Source organism: Heliangelus exortis, chromosome 1 (assembly GCF_036169615.1).
Source record: "Heliangelus exortis chromosome 1, bHelExo1.hap1, whole genome shotgun sequence".
Classification (NCBI taxonomy): Eukaryota; Metazoa; Chordata; class Aves; order Apodiformes; family Trochilidae; genus Heliangelus; species Heliangelus exortis.
This window is the reverse complement of record NC_092422.1, coordinates 128223452-128249487: the sequence shown is the minus strand read 5'-3', so window position 1 is coordinate 128249487 and position 26036 is coordinate 128223452. Positions and strand designations below refer to the sequence as shown.

At 35.3% G+C, this 26036-nt stretch overlaps 1 protein-coding gene across 1 annotated transcript in view; it reads left to right on the top strand.

The window, feature by feature from the left end:
- Window positions 1–14938, top strand: part of TMTC2 (transmembrane O-mannosyltransferase targeting cadherins 2) — a 248761-nt gene extending 233823 nt beyond the window's left edge. The window contains exon 12 of the mRNA XM_071765939.1: window positions 12020–14938. Within this exon, the coding sequence (XP_071622040.1) occupies window positions 12020–12199 (180 nt within the window). The 3' untranslated portion in view covers window positions 12200–14938. The remainder of the gene's footprint in view (window positions 1–12019) is intronic.
- The last annotated feature ends 11098 nt before the right edge of the window (window positions 14939–26036 follow it).

The window sequence follows — 26036 nt, the reverse complement described above, 5'->3', positions numbered from 1 at the left end:
TTAAATGAAAGGAGTCATCATGCTTTGAGGCGATGGGAGGCTGTAGTTTGTAAAGACACTAAAAACTAAAAATTGTGGCAGTGAAGATGATCTATCATGAGCAGACATATGCACTCGATTGCGACTGATAGTCTGGTAGTAATATGGCAGGAGGTACAATGCTGACTGCATCTGTTCGTGGAGAAAGCAAGACTGGCTTTGCCTTGTAAACAAAGCCCTCAGTGTCCATCAAAAATGAAGTGCTATGATAAATAGAACTCAGAGCAGTTGATTACCATTTCAGAAATGAAACCATTTGTTTGAACTCAATTAAAAGCGAATCCATCAAGTCTTTTCCTACTAGAGTAGTCTAGACCTGACTCTGGAAGCAATGCAATGATTTTATTCTTCAATTAGAACTGATAAGGAAGTGTTTTTAATACTCATTAAATGAACCAAGCAACAGGACATTCTCAGTGGGATGCTTTTCAATTAATAATGTCATAATTTTCTCCTAATCTAACTACAGTTTTGATCTGTTTCTCATTCTAGCACTGACTTTTAGTTGTGGGTTGGCAAATTCTATTAGATTTCTGCCCCCCCCGCCCCCCCCCCCAAATTTCCCACACCTCTGGATGTATCTAGGTGTATAGAGGAAGAATGTCCTACAATAACCGTGGTTTTGATCTGAGATAACAGCCTGAGAAGATCTTTATGTTTGCAGAGAGCTAGGAATTGGATAGGTGGTAGGTGTCCGATTGAACTCTTCCTTGGAATTGTCTTTAAGAGTAACTATTGTACCAGTTTGAATGTATTTTTCCCAGGGAAATTTACAGTCTGGAGATCTGATGTCTGCTAATGAGAATATGCAGTGAGGAGGGCATTGATAGCTTTTAAGTTCTCACAAAAAAAGAGACCCTTTTGTTGAGGCACTCTGAGCCACTGTATATTGGTCAGCTCTGCATATTGCATTTACATGATCCTTTTTACCACAGTTAGTTTCACTGGAGAGCAAACATACAGTCAGGTGTACCCACCCTGTTGAAGTAAGTCCTTCCATATAATGAGCACATCTATTCCTAAGTGGAGGCAGTTTTACTAATTGTTCAGGTGCTCCAGTAAGGATTGTCTTTTTGTAATCTGACATTATGGTTTGTAACAGTGCCATTTGCCTCAGCATCTGGCTGCCCCAAACTCATCGAAAGCACTTACAGTGTGAAAGAAAATAGGTTTCTTTTCCAATATAATAACAGTAAAAACAAAAATTCACAATAAAACCCTAAACTAAATTCCATATGAAGGTTTGCTGTTGCTCTTGTAAGTTGCTTAAATTCCTTGAGGTAAATGACTGGTATATTTATGGTGGAGTTTTATCATAACTCAGTAGTTCTACTTCATTTCTTCACATTCCAGCTGCATTTAGATACACTTTTGAGAGTTATTTTTTATTATTTTTGAAAGATCAATACATGATCCTTCATTAATTATGTTTTTAAAAATCTGTTATGAAGCTGAATTGATGGAATTATGTGCTGATTTTTTCGCAAATGGGATGTCTTACCCATAATAGAGGAAGAAAATGCTTTCTAAATAGAAATTATGGAAATTTCACAGGAGGCAAACCTTTTGATTTGGGAGGGGAGAATGAGCTTTAACAAAAAGACTGATGGAAGGTAGGATCCAAAGTTAATTTCTGTGGGATCCTGTGGTGTTCATATAGAACAAGTGGTATGTGTAGTGAAAGTTTATAATGAGAAGGCCAATTAACTTGAACCATTGACTGCAGAACTGCATAGTGATTCTAGTGGCCCTGGACTGTAGTTTCATTCAGGTGTAGAAAACTTTTTCTGTGGGCAGTTTGGAGCAAGTATCTAATTTCTCTGAATAATATTTGATAGTTTGAGAGGCAGGAATTGAATTTCCTGGTGCTAGTGCTGAAAATATTAGTTGTCCTCTTCTGCCTTCAGAAATAATGAATTAAACCTTAGAAGTGTTATTCACAGTGACGCTTTCTTTGTCGCTTTCTTAAAAACATAGTTTGAAGAATACAAAAAGCATCTGTTCAATAAACAGCAGTTATGAGAATATGCATTATCAAGTGAAGCCTCTCACCTCAGAGTAAGGTGTGTAAATCTACCCCTGAACATATAATGCCATTATTGATATTAATTACTTAAAAAGCATTGTAAACGTGTGTCACTGAGCAGATGTGGTAAATACGGCTGCCCTAACAGAAATTAATTCTATTTTTTTACAGGTCACAACCTTGTAAAATACTAGTGAACAGTTAGTTCCTGGTGGTCTTAATATTACTTATCGAAATACCAAATTTTAGTAACTGCAGCCTTAAAATCTTTGAGCTGCAAAAATTAAAATTAAATCCTTGCCCTTACCCTGGAAGTTAATAATCTTAATATGTACTGTAGATTTAATTTCTAAATAGTATATAGGGAACACGTGCAGGTTACTGGCTGCCAAAAGGCATGAATTCTTATGAATCACAAAGACCATTGTAATTCAATATTTTGCAAAGGACCAATAGTATATGCCTCTTTTCTCAGGTGCTCTCATAATCCTATGGGTAAAACTGAAGTCAAGACAGAGTGTGAGCATAACCTTTTGCACTATGCAATGAGCATGAAAGTGACAGAAGCCAGATGAAAAAGGACTAAGGGGAAGAAAAAAGGTTCAAAGTTTTCCATGCAGGTGTTTGAGAAAAGAAAAGATCTATGAACAGGATATTTTCAAACTTTGTCTATGCTGTAACAAAAAAGTAGCTCCTTGACCAATACATAAACCTCAAAAGTTTATTTGTACAATTGCCTTGGTAATATTTCCACATGTATAAGTTGCATTTTTTGACAATTAGAAAGTACCTCAGGCACTAATGATAAACCATGTTGTTAACAAAACTGGTATCATTTAGTGTGATAGATATTAATTGTACTTTCTTGCCAGTGGAATTAGTATCAATAAAGAAATAGTGATTGATGCTGTCTTCTAGGGGAGAGTTAGCCAAACAAAACCATGTCTGTGAAGAGGTGGAATGAAGACTAAAATTAATCATAAATATCCTACAGTGCCTAATAATCATAAAATCATAGGATCATTTAGGTTGAAAGAGAGCTTTAAAATCATAGAGTCCAACTGTAAACGTAGCACTACCAAGTCCACCCTGAAACCATATCCCTAAGTGCCACATTTACACATCTCTTATAGTATTTTTTAATTCCTGTTTCTGTAGTGCTTTAATATCACACTTTTTTGTGGGCTGCCTTAATAGTGACTGTGCATGATATAAGCCTGGAACAAGTTAACAAGATTCTCATTCTTTGTGCTCAGAGCAAGTGTACCTAAAAAAACTATACCTTATGACTGCAAATACCTGAAGTTTTGTAAAAAGGTTTTGACCATCTAAAGGACCTGCAGGTGAACATCTCCATGGTACCTGATGGTCTTCACCCACAGCTCCTCAGAGAACTCATGGATGGAGTTGCAAAGCCACTGTCCCTCATATTTGAAAAATCATGGAAGACTGGAAAAGGGGAAACATAACCCCCAGTTTCAAAAATGGAAGAAAAGAAGATCCAGGGAACTATAGCCCAGTCAGTCTCACCTCTGTGCCTGGCAATATCATGGAGCAGCTCCTCCTGAAGGCTCTGCTAAGGCAAGCAGGTAACAAAGGAGTGATTGGTGACAGCCAAAGTGGCTTCACTAAGGGCAAGTCCTGCCTGACTAATTTGGTGGCCTTGTACAGTGGGGTCACAGCTGTGATGGAAAAAAGACAGAGCAACAGCAATTCATGTTGGAACTAGATGATTTTTAAGGTCCCTTCCAACCCTGGCCATTCTATGATTCTGTGAAAACTTACAGTAATATCAATATTTATCTAGTGCTCAAGTGTTTAACTGAACTGATTCCCCTGTCAGACAAAGGTGGAAAGCCTTTTTTAACACTTAACGCTCAACTCAGCATCTGGATTCAAAATACTGGAAATCTTGTGATTTTGAGATTCCTTTAGTTAGAGCTTCTAAATTTTCAAGACCAGAAATGAAACTTCTTCCTTCTGAAATTTCAGTTTTTGGCTGTTCTACTTCAAAGTGGGAGCTCTAATGCAATACTTGATATACCTGTGACTAGCATCTTGAAAAACATTTTATGTGATTAGAAAGCAAAAACCAAACCAAAACAAACAAAACCCAACCTTTTTTGAATGCTAATAATATATACTGTGAATATAATTGTGTTCATAACCTCAGATGATTGGTAAATTAGTTTTCTCTGAAGATCAGGTAGTTTTGATGGTGTTAATATGGACAACTATTCTAATCAGCCCTATGTGCTATCAGCCTCCACATGTTGCTGGGTGAAGTAGAGTATATTAATTCTTTTAAATTCTTTTAAATTAAAAGTGGAGTTTATATTTAGCAGTAATGCAAGGATATTTCATTTTCTGGTTCCCAAGGCTTAGAAAGAAAGCATATGCAAAAAAAACACCATTACATTTTCTTAATAGGACAAAATTCTGTTATAAAAAATTCTGGGAAATTTCGGTTTGTCAGTATGGTAGTTCAGTTGACATTATTATTCAGCAAGTTTCTCACTTGCAGGGAGTATAGACTTCCTTATTAGCATGCAGCATATTCATATTAGATAAAAAAAGTTGTTAAATATTTTATACCATAATTCTAGCTATGTTTTAAAATTATCAAACTGTAGACATCACAGCACAGTTGGATTTCTATAAATAAAAACTAAGTAATTTGAAGATTTTTTAAATGAAGTCCTAAAGTGTTTGGAAAATTTGCTGTGATGATCATATCCTTTACTGATGTAAGCATTTAATCTGGAAAGCTAGAAGTTTAATTAGGAACACTTTAAAACTTGGAAAATACTTTTTTTTAAAACCTAAAAAAATACATCGTGGCTTCTATGTAAACTGGGTGATTACCAGGAGGTTTTTAGAACAAGACTCAGCAATTGATACATGGCAATTGGGGAAAAAAATCTAGATACAAAGAAATTACAATTGTAAGCCTGGGACTTCTTCAGCTGCTTCTGTGATCTGTTGCCTTAACCAGCTGTAGCACATGCTTTTGCTAGCATTGAAACATAAACCAGTATATTCTGAATTTATATAAAGCCAACGGTAGACAGCTTTTCATAGCAAGATGTAATGTGTATCTAGATGCTTGTTTGGGTTTAGATAACTGTGTTTTTGAAACTCTGAGCAGTCTCTGAAGTTTAAGATGAAAAAGATGCTCAGGAAAAAACCTCCACTGGCTGGAGAACATTGATGTTAAAATGTCCCCTATTGATGTGATAATTTGAGAATCAAAGTACAGTTCTTGATGCTTCCTTCCCATGCCAAGCCTAGGATTCTTCTCTGACTCACAGCTGTGAGTTTCTTTAATGATGCCAATGTCTAAATCTATAAGCAAAATGAATAATTTGATGATATGCTTGTGGATGAAAACTCCCATATCTGCCGTAAGTATATAAAAAAACTGTGACCCCTTCCTTCACTTTTAATTTCTGGTTTTAAACTTACATATCCTGTAGTTTGCTGTTTGAGACTGGATAGCCTCTAGTGTTTGAAAGCATACAAGACTAGATGCATACAAAAAATACCCATGTGTCTTCTCCTTTCACCAGGCAGGTTAAAGTGTCATGTGCCTGGAATGTCCAGATCAGAATGTCCAAATGTAAACTAATAATAAATATTTGTTGTAAGCTCATGATAACATTTTTGTAGTATCATCAGTTGTTAATGTGACCTGGAATTAACTCATGATATTCTTCTTATTAACTTGATGTATTAAATGGATGTATTATCCTAACCTGAGACTATTATATAAATAGTATTCAACAGAAACCACTCTGTTCCGATCTCTCCATTTTTTGGTTGGCTTTCTTTTTTTGATGTCCTTTTTTGTTTTGTTTTGTTTTGTTTTCACCTTCCCTGGATATTAAGATTTTGTTACTGGTGAACAAAATATGAATCGAGTGCTAAATGAAGTCTCTTTCTCTTTAATGAGATAACAGTAAATAGTGGCTACAGTTTTCCTCTGTCAGCATTAACAACATAGTACTCTTAAAGATGACAACTGAATCTGTAAGAGGACAACTGTCCTCTATAGCCTAGGTTAGTTGTTAGTTTAATGCATAGAGATCTGTATTCTAGTTAATCTTAGGGTAATTTAATTGGGATGCAGGCTCCCTTTACAGCAGAGACATGTAGGGTAGGTCCATTTTTGACTAGTACAACTGTGGAAACTGTGCTCTTTGCAGTGTTAATCCACTTTCGTACTTGCAGGAAGAAAGTTTTCCTCTCCATTTCCTTTTTTCACTAGTTAAGAACGAACTTGCAATTTAAATGATGTACTTAACTGTTGTAGAGGAGTTGAAGGGCATCTTTCCATTTTAAGAGTTTCAAAGATGCTGACTTTTTTTTGTTTTGTTTTCCAGCAGAACTGAATGTTTTGCTGTCTGGGCTTACAAGAAATCCCTCTCAACTCCGAATTTTTTTTCTTTTTTTATTCTCTCTGATCTGTAATGTTTTGCCATGCATCCTGTCATCTTGTTCCAGAATGCTTTTTGCACCAACTTAGCTGTTCCCAGACAATTCACTCTTGTCATCTTAGCTAGCTTACTGGAGATCAGTGTCTTTCCTGTGATTCATGTTCTGTTTGAAACAAAATACCAGACATAGCATATGCAAACTGCAGTTGTTACAAAGCCTTATAGTGTAGAGAACCTGGCAGAAACATGAGTCTGTGGAAAAAATGCACTCAGCTTATCTCGCAATATTCAGTCACTCCCGTGAAAAGATTTACTTCCATATTTCACGGCTGAATTTACAGTGCTTTCAATGTATGGCATTGGAGAGTAAGATCCAATTGGCAGCAAGCATCTCACTGCATGTCCCTCCCCAGCCTCTTCTGCCCTCTCCATCTATCCCCATGCTTGTCTTTGTTTGGTCAGTTGTTCAATCACCCAGTGACCTCTCCCCACCTGAGAAGGGGAACTGGAGAAAGATAAGGAGACACGTTGGTCAAAATGGAAACAGATTGAGTAAAATTATAATTAAAAGCTAATATTTGAACTAATACTAAAAGATACATGAAGTTCATAGAATGGCTTGGGTTGGAAGGGACCTTACAGATCATCTAGTTCTGACTACCCTGCATGGGCAGGGACATCTCCCACTAGACCAGGCTGCTTCAAGTCCTATCCAGCCTGGCCTTGAAGACTTCCAGGACCGGACATCCACAGCTTCCCTGTGCAGCCTGTTCCAGTTTCTCACCACCCTCATAATGAAGAATTTATTCCTAATGTCTAAATCTACCCTCTTCCAATTTAAAGCCAATATCCCTTGTCCTATCACTGTATGCCCTCATCAAATGTTGTGAGCACCACTGCTCTAGTGAACGTGTGACAGTCACAATCAAAGAGGGAGTAGCCCTTGGGGGCAGGACAGACAAGACACTACCGGGACATTTGAAGAAAGTGGCCATTGAAGAAAGAAACCAGTCCCCAGCAAATTTTTCAGTTTATAGTGAGTGTGATGTTTATGGAATCAAATACTTCTATTGGCCAGCTTGGGTCAGCTGCCCTGGCATTCACTCCTTTAGCACCTAGCGAACTCAGAAGTGCTAAAGACCTTGATCACTATGGAAACCCACACGCCGTGGCTGGCCATGAGCTAAAACAAAGTTTCTTATCAAATTTGTTTCCACTGAACTGTAGTCTTAAAAATGCAGTTTTTCTGAATAGAAAATCAAATCTGTGATTCTATCCCTGAGAAACCAGGATGTTTTATAGTATCCTTACGTGTTTGGGCAGCTCCTTGGTTATAGTTTCACTCAAATAGTTTGTCATTGTCAAAAGCAAGTACCAACCCTGAAATGATTCTATTGTCCAGTTATCTGTAGTGATAGAAAAGGAGCTGTTGACATTTTGACTGTTACAGAAAATACTCTTCTGTGCTACAGCAATACCACCAGTAATAAAAGTTCAAGTGAAATTCCTTGCCATCACCAGAGGAGAATAAAAAGGTATGACAGCACATTATCCCATGGTCACTGGCATGAAGAAGCAGTCCACCACTGCTTTGCTCTCACACTGAGTGAGCAATTCTATAACTAAAATTCTGTTGATTCTCTCCTCAGTCATTGTACCTTCTATGTATGTTCAGTTATCAAAAAGAAGTATCTGAATTCTTTGCCCATATTAACTGTGGGCAAATTATAATTAACTAGTAAGTTCTGGGATTAAATATTCACTTGTGAATGACGTTTTGTGTCCTTTAAGTATTGATACTACTCAACAGGAACCCTTAACAGAGCAAGTGTCCTTAATTGCACTGTTTTAAAACAAAACACTTAGCCTCTGTGTTTCTGATGGGCTGGGCATGCTGATTACAGGGTTCATTAGACAGTTCTGGGGTTGTTTTGAAACATCTACAATATCCCACACTACAGTAATTAAGACCAAGACGAATATTGGCAACAGTGACCTTTTAAAATAGCTAAGAGAGAAGTAGCTTGCACTTGTGATTCTACTGGAGTAAAAAGTGACATGATTTTCCTGAAAAGTACCCTGGCAGCAACAAAATACACTTTCATCACAAAATCTGCTGCTCTGGCCTCTGTCATGTTGAGCAAAGAAGGTGATCTGTAAGCAGGGCTTGGGGGGAAACAATTTCAGATTTTGATGTTTGTGCTGTTGTTTTTCCATACTTGTCTGCCATGCAAGAGGTGTTTTTGAGTTAGGTGAAGTGCTTTTGTACGTGTGTCTCTCTCCATAACTTCTTAGGCATATATAGGAGTAAACTTCTCATCTGTTTGGTACTGTTCTTCTGATATTGCATTTGCTGTGAGTGTATCAAGAACAAGGAATCAAGTGTATCAAGAACAAGTTCATCTGTGTCATTGATTCTGTTTGTTAGTCCAATACTGTACTTGGTTACATTAGTATAATCCTGAAATACTACTCAGAATTATTGATTATTATTATTATCATCATCATTATCATTATCATCATCATTATCATTATTATTATTATTTTATTTGGGAATTCTATAGTTCTTTAATTTTAGAGAGGACTTCAATTTTTTTTGCTTGCCCCAAGCCTCTTTTATTTTGGTAGCTTAGAGGAAATTTGAAAGAATTGTCATCAATGTAGAGCAAAAAGACCTCAGGCAACTAAATGCATGCCTTTTGCTATTTTGTTCATTTATTGTTTTGCTATTCCTCTCCCTTCCTCTCTACGAGCACCTCCCCCCAGCACCCAAAAAAACCCACCAAACTACTGAGGAAACAAGCACACCATGATAAAAATGCTAATAAAGGGAATAATTCCCAATAGACCATAAAAGACAGAATTTATAACCCAAATAGAAAAGTCAGTCAGCTTTCTTTTTTTTTTTTTTTCTTTTTTTTTCTTTTTTTTTTTTTCCCTTGATATAAAGCATCTGTCTCCAAAAGGAAATGAAAGCAGGCCTGTTTCCCCTTTCAAGTCTCTGAAGTAGTAGGTGGTGTCATTTGTTATACAGTGCTACAAGTCCCCTGTTATTGCACTGGTAGCTGCTGACTGTACTGAAAAGTTTTATCAGCTGTCTTTAATAAAAGACAATACATGTGAAGAAAAACTATAGCAAATGTCTTGCTCTCGTGTCCTCAGACCATCAAAGAGTGATTGCACTGATGCACAATCTTGCAGTCACCCCAAATTCTTGTGGCTGTTACAATAAAACAGAGACATTGGAGTGGGTGATAACCTAGAAAGTTAGGGGGTGGTCTTTCCAAAATCTTGTTCACTTCCTCATTTGAAACATGAAGGAGTTGGAATGAGCTTTCAGCACTACCCAAAATGAGTTACCAGTTCACATTTTCCATGGGTACATTTGTTAAAGAGCTAAAATGGCCTAAAATTTGGTCTCCAGGAAACCAGGACTGACAAGCAGAAGTTGGAAAATTTCATGTTCAGTTAAATTTATGCAGTTTGTTCTTTTTCTAGATATTAGATGCTGCTTGCTCTAGTGAAATAATATACCAAATCAAAGAAATGCTGGTAGGAAGGTTTTCTTAGCTAGGTGTAGAGTCATTCTTTTGAGTACTTGATTAGTACCATACACATACCATATTTTAAGGAGAGTGTGAAATAAAGTTAGAGGAATTCTGGGAGCTGTATAAGGCAGCTCTGTTATTTCCCACACAATCAGTTTGTGGATGCTGTAAAATTAGCCCTGAGCACATTTGAACATATGTGATATTTAAAATTAGTTTTTCTAGGTTTAAGATTTTTTTTAATCCCTATCCATTTTAAATTTGTTAAGATACATAGTTATATTTCAAGTGGGAAGACAGTTCTTTGTCAATAACTGTGCTCTTGAAAAAGAATTATTCATTATCTGTAATTAAGCAAATAAGGAGCACAAGACGTGGGGATGGCCATTTTACTCATGATTTGAAAAAATGTGCTCAATCTTCAGTGTAAAAATTAATGAATAAATAAATATGTGGGTATTTATACAACTACCCCTATACAGTGGAGCTGTTTTCCAATGTTTCTTCACTTGCATCACTACAATTAGCACCCAGAACACTTCTGATTAAGGAATGTTTTATTCCATTATAAAATACTATGCAGGATTGTCATTGCAAAGCTATAGCTATGATAATGAAGCTGCTAATATGTTGTCCACAGCAAAGACTACATTTCAAGGCTTAATTCTCCTCTGTAGAGAATGGCTGAAGAGGAAATTCTGGAGAATATTTGAAGGGAAAATCATAATAAAATCCAGCTGAGTTTTTTTGTTTGATTTTTAGTAAAAAACACAGTAACTGACTTAGGAGTGGTGGAAATAATGTGTCAGTTTAAGGCAAGAAAAATTAAATCTAAAAATAATATCTTCAGATACCTCTACATCTGCATTACAATATTTACAATAAAGAACACTGGACTTTTTTTTTTTTTTTTTTTTTTTTTTTTCCCCCCCTTAATTTTAAAACTCTGGAAGCCAGTTGTTCTGAAAATTTAATGTGTTCTTTATGGGGTTTTTGTAATGTATATATTAATAGGTAAAAATAAGCAGGAAGAACTTGACTGTACTCTTACTAACATGTGAATACCTTAGGTACTTGCAAAAAGGTAGGTTAGACTCTTCTCTTCAGCTTCATAAATCTGCTTTTGTGCCTTCATATTATTTAACTCGAGCAACCAGACAAGTTTATTTGTCATGAACAACCTATTATTTCATAATTGAGTGGTCTGAAGATGAAATTAATATAACAAGAAACATTTTGTCATAGCTAAATTTGAAAAGCTTGTTAATCACATAAGAAGTTTTTTAATTGACTTCTTATGAAATTTCTATATCTTTGTTATTAAATAGCACGTGTTTCCACCACTGTTAATTTTATTCAGTTGTTTGTTAATAAATAATTGCCACAGCCTGACTCCAAGTGAATATTCACATGCTTGTGAGAGCACAGTAAAGAATATCCAAGGACCCCTTAACATCCTTCGAGTCTAAGAGCAGATTGATTTGCTCCTAGTTATAATTAAGACAAAGAGAAAAAAAGGAATGAGTTCAATTGTGTTAACTATTCCTAACAATTATAAACTCTTTATTGGCAATGGGTTGAATTAAAATTAAATCCCTGTCTTTAAACCACTCTTGGTTTAATTTAATTTTCTCTTGGAAATTGTGCTATGCTGACATTACCACATGTAAAGCTTTATGAATTCTGTGTTTTCTCATTTAAGAGAGAAGTCTATATCTGTAGACACAAGATCTTGCCCTATTCTATACTTTGAAGCACAAAGTATACAGCAGCTGTTCAGAAACCTTTTCTTGTTATCTGTATTTGCTTGAATTGCTAAATTGCTTCCATGGAAAGTCTGCAAACATAAGGGAATAATTTATTCAAGTGGAAGAAGGTTTTCTGAAAAGAAAAATTGAAAATACTCCTAATATTTCTTTTTCCTTTTTTTTTTCTTTTTTTTTTCTTTTCTTTTTTTTCCTTTTTACCAGTATCCAGCTGCCCTAATGAATCTTGGAGCCATTCTTCATCTAAACGGTAAATTGAAAGAGGCTGAAGAAAACTACCTCCTTGCTCTTCAACTTAAACCTGATGATGTCATCACTCAGTCCAATCTTCGCAAACTGTGGAATATCATGGAGAAACAAGGTTTGAAGACATCCAAAACATGATGATGAAAAAACGAAACTTTTTTTCTTAAACTGATTTAAACCACAAACTACAACTTCCACGCAGTTGCCCAATCAGAGAACTCATTGGACCTGACTGCAAAGATCAGATGTCTTAATTGCTGCTAGGAGAAGCTATTCTGCTTTTTTGGCATAAGTTTTTTTGCTAGATAATGCAAAAAGAGAGACTTTAAGGTATTAATGAAGGACTTATTACCCCACAAAAATATTTAGAACTGTAGCACTTGAGAGAAGGTGTTTTTGCATATTCGATAAATAATTACAAATCCCATCTTGCTCATCTTTCGGTGGGTACACAAAATGTAAACTGTCTTAGAAATAGTAAGGGAGAATTGTACAGTGTACACTAAGCCATATGGGACTAAAAGTGGTTATAGTAGGTTGAAGTATTTTGCTGATATGGTAACTCATTAAAATGTATACTAAATCCAGTGTGTTTGCAGTTTGTCTTAATGCTGCTGTATCTCACTTTACAACCACTTGCTTACAAATTTGATGGCTTCTATGGCCAATTGACTTTTTTTTTTTTTTTTTTTTTTACAAACTTGACACTTCTGATTACATGACATAATTCAAAATTGTTTACTGAGAATATGCATATTATTTCATCTTGTTAAGTTTTAATGCAGTGCTCTTGAGATACACAGTCAAATAACTGGGCTAGGCAGAATGATCAAGGAACAGCCCATATTCTATATCAGATGTATATGTAGAGTGGAAAAAAACCAAAAGCAAAATAGAGATATTTTGTTTATATCCAGAGATATGATTTAGCAATACAGGCAAGACTGATGTTTGCCCTGATATCAGATGATATCTTGAATAGTATAGTAGAACAACGTGTTTGAGCCTCTTTATGTTAGTGCTAGGTAAGACCAATTTTGAACTAGACTCTGCATACAATATTTTTGCAAGAATTTAGCCAAATGAAATTTGGAAGTATCAGTGACTGGATATGCTACAATTGAGACTTTATGAACAACTTGGAGAAAAGGGAATTTTATACAATGATGAGGGTAGCAAATAACCAAAGGGTGTGGATTCGATCATGCTAAAAACTGTAGATTAAGAGAAATCTGTAAAGGTGGTTGCTAGTTAGTTTTCACAGGGGTGTTGTTTTAAAAAATATCACATATTTAGATTATAAACAAATTAGCGTTCTGCTTTTCTTCTGATGTGTGCGAGCAGCAGAGCTGTCAAATGTCTAGATATTCTTTTTGGTGAGGTTCACTTTATTTCCATTTCAAATTATTTGGGCAAGTTACTGTTTTAGCCTTCACTTTTAAAGGTAAAAATAATTTATTTTAAATTGCAATGTATTGAAACTTTATTCAGTTTTTTTCAGGCTACTTCTTAACTGATTTCTTTCTTTGGAAAAAGTATTATTGCTTGTAAGAAAATTTACTGCTTCATTCATTTACTGCTTCATTTAATGACCTGTTGCTACCTGCTTCAGTGTTCTTTTCATAATGGTAGAAAAAATGTTAAGTGGTAGAGCTCCTTGAACTGAAGCTTCCTCATGATCTTTTGTTAAAAACTTTTTTTTTTTTTTTTTTTTTTTTTTTAACTGTTGGGTGCCATCAGACAAAACTGTAGAGAAAAATGCTTTGCTGTATTTATTTATTTATTAATTGACTGCAGCAATGTTAACACAACAGTCTGTAAGTGTTGCTCTTTCTTTTCTTAGGTTTTCCTTGCATATTTTGTGATTAGTGTGTGTACCTAATGGGAAAAGAGGCACTTGTGTTATACTCTACCTATTTGGTCATTCTTCCCTTACACTTGGATTTTAAGTCTGCATTGGAATAGATTTGGGAGCAGCTGTTTCAAAGTCAGTAGAGTAAAAAATTGTAGTAGTGTGTGTTTCTTTTTTCTTGCTCTCTAAAATATGCTAAGTTGCTAAGTTTACCACTGGTCTGCCAGAAGGGCCAGATGGGCAAGATTGTTTGGTTTTGTGGAGTGTGTCAAGTTTTTCTTAAATAATGTTATGGCTGGAAAAGCAAAATTGAAGGGTAAAAAGGTGAATTTCTACTTTATTGTTGAAATCAGTGTTAGAATGCAATGGTAGCTTGAACTTATTCTGCTGTACTGACTTTCTGGAAAGTATAGAAATAAATTAGATAGTAACTGTAACTGAACTCAATAGAAAACTGTGGTATCCTGCAGCTTTAGTTGCTCAACAGCCATCAAACTTTGGTGGCTTCTTGGTCTTAACTGTTCACTATGTTATTTGTCTCCTTCACTTGTACTCATTTTTGTTTAGTAATTTTTATTCAGTGCACAAAAGGGGGAAGGGGGAGCACTCTTGTAATGCAGTGGTTGCATTCCTAACTGGTTTTGGTTTTTTCTTAAAAAAAAAAAAAAAAAAAGGAGAAAAGAAAGAAAAAAGAACCAGCGTAAATTTAACAAGAATGTCCCTGAATACATTTTGTTTTACTATAAGTCTGGGCTTGATACCTTTCTTCTTTTGGAATAAATTTCAAACATGTTTAAAATATGTCTCTCTGCTCAGGGATTTATGGTGGATTATTGCAGACAGTGCTAAAAAAAAAAATAAAAGAGCACAAGACAAGTTTACTAAATTAAAATTTTATTTTTTGAAAAACTGTTATTTGTATAAATTATCAGATTTTTAGGCTTTCCTTTTTGTAGAAATAATTGTTTATGTGCCAGATAAGAGAATTTCAATTTTGTTTTCAATAATAAAGCATTGATAACTAATACACTGTGCATTCCTTTATCTGTTACTATAACAACACTTCTTAAAAAATTATTCTAATGTAATAAATTGTATCGACTGGTTTTAGGTATTGATGGTCGATAAAGCATAAGTGGAGTACAGCCTATCACAGCTGGCTTTCTTCTGTTGCAGTTTTACTTGAGCTGATATTTTCAAAAAGGATCTTTACTTGAGCTGATATTCAAAAAGAAATTTTGTTAATAATTCATCTCACTAAATCTTGCCAGAGGCGTGTGGCAACTCTTATATTTGATTGTTACTTCTAAACTCTGTGATAATAAAAGCTGATTAGTAAGATATATTAATAAATTATTTTATTATAATTATATTTATTTATAATTTATTATCAATAAATTGCAATTTATCATTTGTTATAATATGTTACAAATATTGACATATATGCGTTATGTCAGTAAAAATGCTTCTAAGAATTTATAATTTGCTACAAAAGCTGGGAAGAAGTCTTCAGTTTACAGACATGGTCTTTTTAGGGTCTGAGACCACCTTCTGTGATGCTGCAGTGTCACATGATCAGTTTCAAATCTGCTGCGTTCCCGCACAGGCAGTGTTATAAAGTGACTTGGTTCTTTGGTTTTCTCATCTTCTAGAGACAGAGCCTTCTTAGCACAATGGACCCAACACTAATACTCTTATACCTTCCCAGTTCTGTTGCAATCTATCTAACACTGATAGATTTGTTCTACAGATGAAGAACAGTGATGGTTGTGAGCAGAGCTCTAGGGAGGCTTTGAGTGACTGAGTTCCATTTTCAATTGTCTTGACTTGTTTTTATCAAAGGTCACACCTCACCTTCATTCTCTGCCTATGTAGGTTTTGATGAAATAGCAGATGATGAATATGGAATATACAAAAAATAATAGGATCTGTGTCACTCCTTTCTCACGGAAATAGAGTCTAAACGTGTATGAACTCCTGCTCTGTTTTCTTATCCATAAACCCTCCTCTGTGAGATCCTATACTATCTGCCTTCTGTTGTCTTTCCAGTGTTTCTGTTTATCCAAGCATGACAAAAAAACAAAATAAATATCTGATACATCTCAGTTTCTGATGGAAGCACAGCAGCTCTGCAGTGGTTTTTTTTCACTCCTGCTGTCTTAGACAGGCATCTTACACAGGCCCATCGGAACTTGCTCACTGTAGCTGGCACAGATGGCTGTATTGCTTCTGGGATATGAACTAAGATGAAGGTAAGGCACTAAATTGTTCTGTGTAAATGTATCAACTCATTTAGATCTGGCTTGGGACTCTGTGACATGGTTGAGTTTTAGGCATTCCCATAGCAGCTTTGCCTGACATGGGTGAGTACAAGTAGCCTCACACTAGCCTCCAGCTCTAGTGTGAGAACAGTCACTGACACCTGAATTACTTCTTTTATTTTGCTGTGTCCCTAGGAGTCATAGCAAATGAGAGATTCTAGTGAAGGAATCTGGAGATTTAGAAATAAATTGTGGGAAATTTAAGAAGAATCCCATATAATCGTACACCTTTTTAAAACTGAAGACAATATGAAGATGTAGGTGCTAAAAAATGTCATATTTTTGCTGTAGAACTGAATCTTGTCTTTCTTCTGAACCACTGTGATTTCACATTCTTTGAAATAAAATGCTAAAAGAGGGGTCTTTTGAAATAAAATAAGAGACCCCACTTTGAAATGTCCCTGCCTTACTTCACATGAATACTGAATGTGTAATCTCCCTGAGATTCAGTAGTGTGAGACTGGAAGAAGGAATAGACTATATCCCATGTTATGCCAGGAATAAGGATGGAGGTGTCAAGAAGGAAATGCCATTTTTGTGGAAGTGAGCAAGAATTTTAGGGAGGCAGGCTTTATTCCAATAACAAAGAAGGAACCCTGTTTGCTGTACAGGGTAATCCCAGAAAGCAAGAAATTATTTGAGAGACTTTATTTATTTCCTCTCTAGATTTTTTTTTCCAGTCAGCAAAGGATTTTTTGTTCTTTTCTGGAGAAATATATTTTATTTTGTCTGCACTTTTCTTGGAAACAGATGTTCCTGCATACCCAGGATAGGATAAACTGCAAGAAGGCGTATGCATCAGTAAATATTTTTAAAAATGCAAATCAGACTTTTGAAAAATGTTTCTTATATAATAATGAATCAAACCAAACGTTAACAACCAGAGATATGTGGGTCGGTGAAGGTGGTACAGAGGACATAACAATATATTCCCTATGAAAGACTGAACGCACACTTCATGTTATGCCACTTCATCAGAAAATCTTTAGAGTTGAGTTTGTTTTCAGATATCAAATTGATGTTTCTCCCTTCCCCATACATTCTTCATTTTAACAAATTTACCCTGTTGTGGTACACTGGCTCTTTGGTGGTACCACAGTTCTAGAGTTAGACAACTTAGAAGGTTACATATGAGCAAGCATTTCAGAAGGGCAGAAACATCAGAGTGAACTCTCTAGGAAGGTGTAAAATAAAATAGATTAAATAATTTCTGTTTTAAAAACCTTTCAAGATTTCCTTTTGAAGAAACAGGTGTTGAAGCCGTGTGCAGTGACAAGAACTGTGGGGTTGGTTTTTTTTCATTCAATAGATCTTGTGCATAAGCCTGTGATTCCTTGTGTCACTGAGCCCTTAGCTGGTGACATTCTGTTGAATTAATTTTTGTTTTTCTGAAACTCTGAACCTGATTGCATGAAGCAGTGTTTCTGGAGAGTTTGACTAGTTTAAGCCAAAGGTTCAATTTTGAGCTAAGCAGAAATGAAACTTGGCTTTGATGGCTAAACTTTACTTTGGTTTGGGTTTCAGGAGTGATTTAACCCAGATGAACAGATTTTCCAGCCCAATAATACAGTGGTTTGCTGTACAGGGTAATCCCAGAAAGCAAGAAATTATTTGAGAGGCTTTATTTATTTCCTCTCTAGATTTTTTTTTCCAGTCAGCAAAGGATTTTTTGTTCTTTTCTGGAGAAATATATTTTATTTTGTCTGCACTTTTCTTGGAAACAGATGTTCCTGCATACCCAGTATTTTTCTTTATTACAATAAGAAATTAGATTTACATAGAATTGTTTTATTTATTATTTTGGCATGTTTGTTGCAACCACAACTATAAGTTTCTCTACAGTACATGAGCGTATAATGCAGTGTATTGTTCCTTATATTAAATCAGTTCCCTTTTCTGGTTTCTATCCACTATGTAAAGCAAATCATTACAACAAAGAGACAGTTTTGAACACCCCCTGTTCCTGGTATCCAGCATTGTTCTTCCCATTGTGGCAGTGAATATATGACATTATGAAGATGTAGGTGCTAAAAAATGTCATATTCTTGCTGTAGAACTGAATCTTTTCTTTCTTCTGAACCACTGTACTTTCATAGCATTTTTTGTCCTTTGCATCTCATTAATGAAAGAAGCTCTTTAACAACTGGGTAGTTGCTTTTTTTTAAAAAATAAATATACTTCCAATAAAAACAGAGCTCTGTGAATGGCACTCGTTCTTTAAAATTCATAGAGAGAGAATAAGGTTTCTGTGATTAACAAAAAAAAATGTGTTATTTCTGATTGCTGTTCCTCTTAAATGAGGCTTCTCTATGAAGTTTTTGAGTGGCAATTAATATTTTAGCTATAAAACTGTGAATATGTTTGTGTTTCTGGATTTTTTTTTTCATTTTCCATGGAGTAAGTCTCCTGACTGTTCTTATCAGTTGAGTCTCGAGGATATTCTTGCACAGAATAATTGCTTCTCCTTTCCCTACTCACTTGTTGGCTTCATGAATGTTTTAGGGAGTAGAAGCAGAACTAGAAGCTTCTCCATCAGATTTCTGCCTTACAGCCAAAGATGCTAAAAAGAAAAACTTGTTTTCCTTTCTCACAAGGACTGTAAACTATAGACCATTTAGGTCTACACTAAATCTCCAATTAATACAAGTTTTAAAGATTAATGCAAAGATTTAGTAAGTGAATATCTTGTCCACCTTTTCTAACTCTAGAAAAGTTAGACTCCAGATTAAGTCAAATGTTTTTTGCCTGCAGTGTTAACGATTAAAGAACCTCAAAGCATTTTCTTGATGTTTTTCAAAAATCAACAATTTAAAACCCCAAATGAATCCACTTAAAGAAAAAGCTAAAAAAATGTCTAACTGTACAAATTTTGTATAATTGGATAAGTTGTATGTTTTGTATACAGTTTTGTAAATTTGTATAAAAAACTGTATAAACTATTCTAAGTTCCTTGCAAGTGCTGCTTGCAAGTTTTTGTTGCTTATCTCATGAAATCATATTTGATTTACAATTGGGTTTGACATTCTAAGGGTAATTCAATACTAAGTCAAAAAGTTTTGCTAAAGACATGGTTTATATAGATGTGTATACATGTATGTCCCATTGGCACAGCTGTTTTGATAATCTTCCTTGTCAGTGCTGTACATATTTCCTCAGCCAAGCTGGAGTAGGATATTTACTAGAAGGGTTATTCTGATTAATGTGAAAACTTAGCTCTACTTGACATAGGAAGAGGAAAGGGAGATCAAGCTATGCAAAAAGTGATGTGTGCTGTTTTGTGGTCTCTCAGTAGTGATATTAAATGTTAGATCTGACCGCATAAAATAAGTTTTTTGTTTAAATTAGTGAAGCTCCAGATTTTTAAATTTGCCTCTGCAAATGGGATTGTCAATGTTTAGATTTACAGACAGATTAATGTACATGAATGTTTTTTATATTGATCATTATATTAATATTTGCTAAAGTTCTATCACATTTACTGTTGATTTACCTTTTAAAATCATTATTTCAGTTACATATATATATATATTTTAATCTGCTTATAAGATAAGGTGTATTTTAAATAGCATTCAATCTGAGAAATTATTAACAGAAGATGTCAGCAATGGATAGTTTTTTGTTAGATTTCCTTTATTATGAGGAAAGTTTAGGAAAAAAGACAAAGAAGGAGAAATCTTGTGGTTGTACTTTTTTACTGTTGTAGCTTTGTTCCCACATAAAGATATAATTAGCTGTTCAAAGGCCACAGTGATCCATTGAAAACTGATGCATACACCTGGGCCCAGGTAATTCCAAGTGAAGCTATGGAAACATATCTTATTTTGCCCTGAAAGAGGCACAAAATTATGAAGCAGAGTCTTCACATTATACTGCAGCTTGTCAGCATTCTTGCCAGCATTTTGCTATTGTGAAATCCAATGAGCCCATCTGAGTATCAAGATCAAGATATTTCTGAAAGTAATGCATAAGATAAATGAAGGTGATACCTGGAAAACCTGGAATAAAATACACTGTGTCTCAAAAAAAAAAAAAAAAAAAAAAAAGTACTGGCAGGAATTACATCAGAATTTTTTCTTTTTTTCTGCATCTTTTGAATTGTTACAGTCTCCAGGCCTACAGAGTGTGAAGATGACCTTCTAATGGCTGCTATACTTGAGTTCTCCAGTAGCCTTGGCTGATAACTTGTTGGATGTGTATGAAGATCTTTCGTATGCAAGGTGTGCTTGGAAAGGGTACACAGGTACTGCAGAAGCATGACTTCTACTGTAAATACTTTTTGAAACTGGGCAAGTGTTAGCTGACCTTAGGGAGAAACTGAGCTGGGAGAAGCAGGCTGGACCTGGATAGTTCTCCAGTGAATGATGTTCACAGTTAGACAGGAAGAAGAAGCAAATGCATGTTGGCAACCAGTCATGGATTTCATCCATCTTAGTTGAAAAATATATATTAAGGATAATAAAGTATTATTAATAGATTATGATGTATTAATACAATAAGAGAAAATTATGTAAGATGGTAATTTAATAAGACAATAATATTATATTATTAAGACAAGCAATACAAGGCAGATCATCCATCTGTACTATGTGAAATTTTTACTTTGCAAGGGTGGAATCCTAGTGACTTCATTAGGCTTAAGGGAAACAAAATGCAAATGGTTGCAAAACTGTAAATTAGTTGCAAAACTAAAGCATCCTGAAAGCTTTTATAATCAAAGTGGGCAAACTCAAAGTGCCTCTGACTTTGTGTCAGGTATTGTTACCTTGCCTTGCTATGCAGCAGATCAGACACTGACCTGAACCCACTGTCATTGTTTGCTAGAAGGTTCAAAGACATGTCTCCTGTTTTCTTTTTTTTTTTTTTTTTTTTTTTTTGCCAGTGAAATTAAAAAGTAACCATAACAGATCACTAAAAAAAGCAGGGAGGTAGGAAGGAATGTCCATTTCTGTTCCTGCTCTAAGATAGAACAACTTTTCTGAAAGAAAATCTATGAAATTTGATGTAAGAACAGTGGGCACTTGAATTCAACTTCTGATGAGAAATTGATTTAAAAAGAAAAAGTGTCATGATGGAGAATTGTGACTTTTAAAACTGAATTCAACATAATCTGCAGAAAAGAAGGCATTCAAAGGCAAAACAAGGGAAAGGCAGCCTTTTAATAAAGTGTACATGATTTGGTTTTGCTTTATTATTTTTAAGGATTCCTGTGGACAAGTCTTACTACTTCAGGGGGGAAAAAAAGGCAGAGAGACAATGTGGGAAGCTGCACTGCAACTGATTGCTCTGTCTGTTTTTAATTCTTGTTGTAAAAATATTGAGTGATACTTGGTCTTTCAGAAATTTGGTTTGAATGGACACTTGTTGGCAAATTCCAGATTGTCACACCCATCTTGATCATTTCCTGCCTAGAACCTCTGGACGTGACAAAATGAAGAGATCAACTCTTGAACTTCCCTAGCTCTGGTCTTCCCTTAACCTCACTCTTTTACCTTTGGCTCCTGTCCCTGCTTGTGCTGCTATAGTCATTACAGACAGCACTGCTCCAAGAGCAGGCATTTGTTGCTTCTACTTGGCTGTAAAGTACTCAGCTCTAATGGGACTGTATAAATAAAAGTAATTAGTTTTTCTGCCTCACTCAGGGAACTTTAAATAAGACAAACAGTGTATGCAGATCTAACCTTTACATAAATTACTTATTTGTAGGGTTAATAGATCTTTATTATGCACCTCTCTTTTTGCCTCTGAAATGACAAGAAAAGGCAGTAATACTTAAAACATAAAATTGCCTCATACATTTCAAAACAGAGAGACTTAAAAAGCTGTAGAAATGATAGATTGACTTGTACTGAACAAGCAGCATCACTTGGTGTTGGATTTCTTCTTTTAATTCAACCTTGGGAATATTATAACCATACTTTGTACATCTTAAGGGGAATTGTACAGATTCCAAACATCTGTTAAATTAAATATTGGTGATTCCTATGAGCACGTAGAGCAGATCTGCTATGAAGGGGACGATAACTGTGCATATAGCTAAGCCCTGGGAGCATACTTGATTCACAACGTTGGGTACCCAATTAGAAGAACTGGAGGTTTGGGTTTTTTTAATGCAGTCTCACAGAATGCATGGTTTGATGGCAATGATTTGCTCTGATCCTTCCATATAAGATACAGTATACTCTGTGTCTGAAATACTGAAATGATGGAAGAGGTTCAGATGTTTTAATAAATAAGTTGACACTTCTTTGGCATTAATTTCCCCTTCCAGCCATTTCTGTCTGGTGGTACTTTAAAACCAGGGTGGATAGGGCAGGAGAGACAATAAATTAGATTCTTGAAGAGAAAAGTTTAGATTACTAACAAAATCCAAACAGAACAAGACACATTGTATGTGACAAATGTAGAAAGAAGAAAAAAACAACCCAACATACTATTTCAAACAGGAACCTTCTCAAGGGTCCTTCTGCTTGAGGGCCTGTTCTCAACCCACAGATCTTGCTGACTGACAGTTTCTGCTGCTTTTCAGACAATGTGCCCCTGTTTTTCATCTGCTTGGCTTGTTATAAAGAAATTCTGTCCCCGCTGAAGATTATGACACTTCTGCAATTGACTTGAATGGCTAACATTTAACTGCAGAAAACAGGGACTTGTTTACATTTACATAGGCTCCTCTGATGATTTTTTGCTATCTCCTAGTGCAATGAAAATTATTCTTACTCCTTCTCTGCTGAGGAGCTTTTACATAAGGAACACTTCAAGTAAACTGTATTTTTTGTTAAAGCCCACAGCCTCACTTCACATAATGTGAAGCTGTGTTATTACAATCATCAAGACAGAAGCTGCTCTAAAGCATCAGTGCTGGAGCAGAGCAAGTGCTGGTCCCTGAGTTGCTGTTTTACCATGCAATGTCACATTATCAAGTTATAACACGGATGCCTTGCAAAAGGAATTTTTTTTATTGTATGTTTAGGGAAATACAATTTAAAATAAGATATGTTCCCTTCTGCCTGGAGAGCTCCTGGTATTATGGCAACTAGAGTATCCAACTGAAAACAAATTAATGTTACAGTTTATCAAATGAACACTTTTTTCATTGTTGGACTGAAAGAATGCTAAAGCCTGATAAGAAGGTGCTATCTCTCTATTTCCTATGTATAACCCCTCCTCCCAATCTGAAAAAAGCATTATTTAGGGTTATTTTCCATTTGGCCTCTCTTATGACTTCAACTGTACTTCACAGTTGACTGAACAATGTTGTTTGAAAAGTGATTAAAAAAATGTAATTAATGTTGCAGGAACATAACCATGATTGATAGAACTAAGGCAGGTGGGGGAGATCTCAACCTGAAATTTATTTTCATTCTAGCAGAATATATTTTACATTAAAAGCTGTAATTTCTGAAAATCTTGGGGTTTTACTGGTGCTTTAAATCCAAAAAGGGGAAAAAAAAAATACAACATGTACCCCTAGTAAATCCCGAACCTCTTAAAATTATGTGGGTTTCTGTTACTGTGACCTCATATTAAAAATGTCAGATTCTAGTTGTTATAAACCAAAGAATCTAGTTCTACATATGCTATTTCATCAGGATAAGGGTAAAATGTGTACTTACTCTTTTCCATTGTTTTTCTTTTGTACAGTTGTAATAACTGTCGTAGGTTAGTAATTAGTTTTCTCAGTCAGAGACTTGATGAACAGCATTTTTCTCTGAAATGCTAATGCATTTATGGCTTGCATGATGTTAGCTTTCAATGGAAAAATTGTACATCAAATCATTTACCAAAGAAAATCCAAAAATAACTTCACTAATGAATCCCCTTTTCTCTCCTAATTTCATTCTTCACATTGATTGGATTCCCATAGTTACTCCAGACTTTACCTTCCATGTCACAGCTAAGACTTATTGCATGCTCACTTGATTTTTCTAACAGCATCATCTCCCTCCCTGATTTTTTTAGCAGCCTCATCTCCCTCCTCTTGAATAGGTTCAGGAATGGTTGCTGACCTCTTTTTGCCACAGTGCTAACTGTTCAGCTGGCAGGTTCCACTTCACAGACTGAGGCAAAGCAACCAGTTTGTCACCTCAGTTAAAAGATTCAGTTGAGAAATGACTGCAGAATGAAACCTGCTTTTTTTTTTTTTTTTTTTTTTTTTTTTTAATTCATGAGCTGTGTTGTTATTAGGTAGGGTTAAAAAAAAAAAAAAATGCAGCCTTACCTAGTCTTCAGTTTTGATGTTACCTATACATAGATGAAGTCTTTCTTTTCAAAAAAATGTTAAAAGTGTTGATTGTTGTTTTTCATGTAGGGGCTTAACTTCCACCTGACTCTCACAGCTTTTCCCTCAGTGCAGGTCTGTGCAATGGCAAGAGTGGATTTTTATGAAGCTTAAAGCATCAAGGCTTAACATCCTTGTGGCAGTATGAAAGAACACCCATGTATACCTGAAATGTGAAAGCTTGCTACTCCAAATCTCAAACTACTTGATGATGACAGCACTTTTGATTGCAAATTTGCTTGCTTGCTTGTTTGTCTGAAGGCACATTTGGTCTCTGCAGTTCACTGCAAAGTTTGTGGGGTTTTGTTGGTTGTATATTTGGGTTTTCTTAAGAAGCTCAAAAAATTCAGACACTGTTTTCCCTGTAAGGTGGCCTTGAAAGATAAGACCTCTGTGAGTGTCAAGTACCAAAATGCTCATTCTAAGCATTTGAAGCAAGTTCTAAGATACTACGTTTTGAAAATATTATCACTTTTAAATTGATCAGTAAATATGTTTCTTTGGAATATTTTTTTTTCTTTTTATTACTTTGAAGTACCAAGATTACAAATAACTATGCTGTTCTATTTCATTAAAGTTAGGTGATATCAAACATTTGAGAAAACTATTTACTCCTACTACTACTTCCAAATCATCTAACTTCAGAGTCTAAATCATGATTTTGACAGAGTAGATTTTATTTGCCTGTGTGATTAATCTGTCTTTTAGCTTCCACGTTTTTTTATTTGCATCATTCATTGTTGCTACCTTGTTTTTAAAGTGACAGACAAACTTGGATTAATTGCATTACCCCCAAACAAGGGAACTTACCTAAGCAAAGACTGTCAGATGCTGGTAGAAATATAAAGCAAAGGAAAGAGAGAGGAAAAAACCCCAAACCTGATGCACAAGCATATAAAATAAACAAGATAAACCACAAATTGCAGAAAACAAAATTGATTACTTGAAGATGGGTATAAAAATAGCTTTATCAACTGTCACACATGCAGTTTAGCAGCTGCTTTCTTGTCTCATTAGTAGTTTTGCATAAGCAAACACATTTACATATTTTAAAGATATTGCATATTCAACTAGATATCCTGTTGGACACACCTGGATCACATACTATTGTGATCAGGAAGATGAAGAACAGTGGTATAATCGGAAGCAGTGGTTAAGGAAGAACAGTGTAAATTATCTGGGTTTGGAAAGAATTTGAAAATACAAGGATGTGGATGAAGTTTGCTTTCGCTTTTAATGAGAGGGGTCTTAAGTGATGTCTGTCTCTCTATTTCACTCCTAGTAGCTTGAGATCTTTTTTGGTGAAATTTTATGAAGAGTGACATACATAGAGCTTTTCTGTTAGTAGCCCAAAAATAGGCAGCTGGATAGAGGAAAAAGACTCTGTTATTGTGCTTTCCCCCATCCTCCTTCTCCCCCAGTCTTTTTGGGAGAGAAATGCTGAATGTAAATCCATATTGGAGAGTGAGAACCTCGATGTGGGAAAACAGGAGCTTGCACATTTTTAGACATCAGGCGATCTGA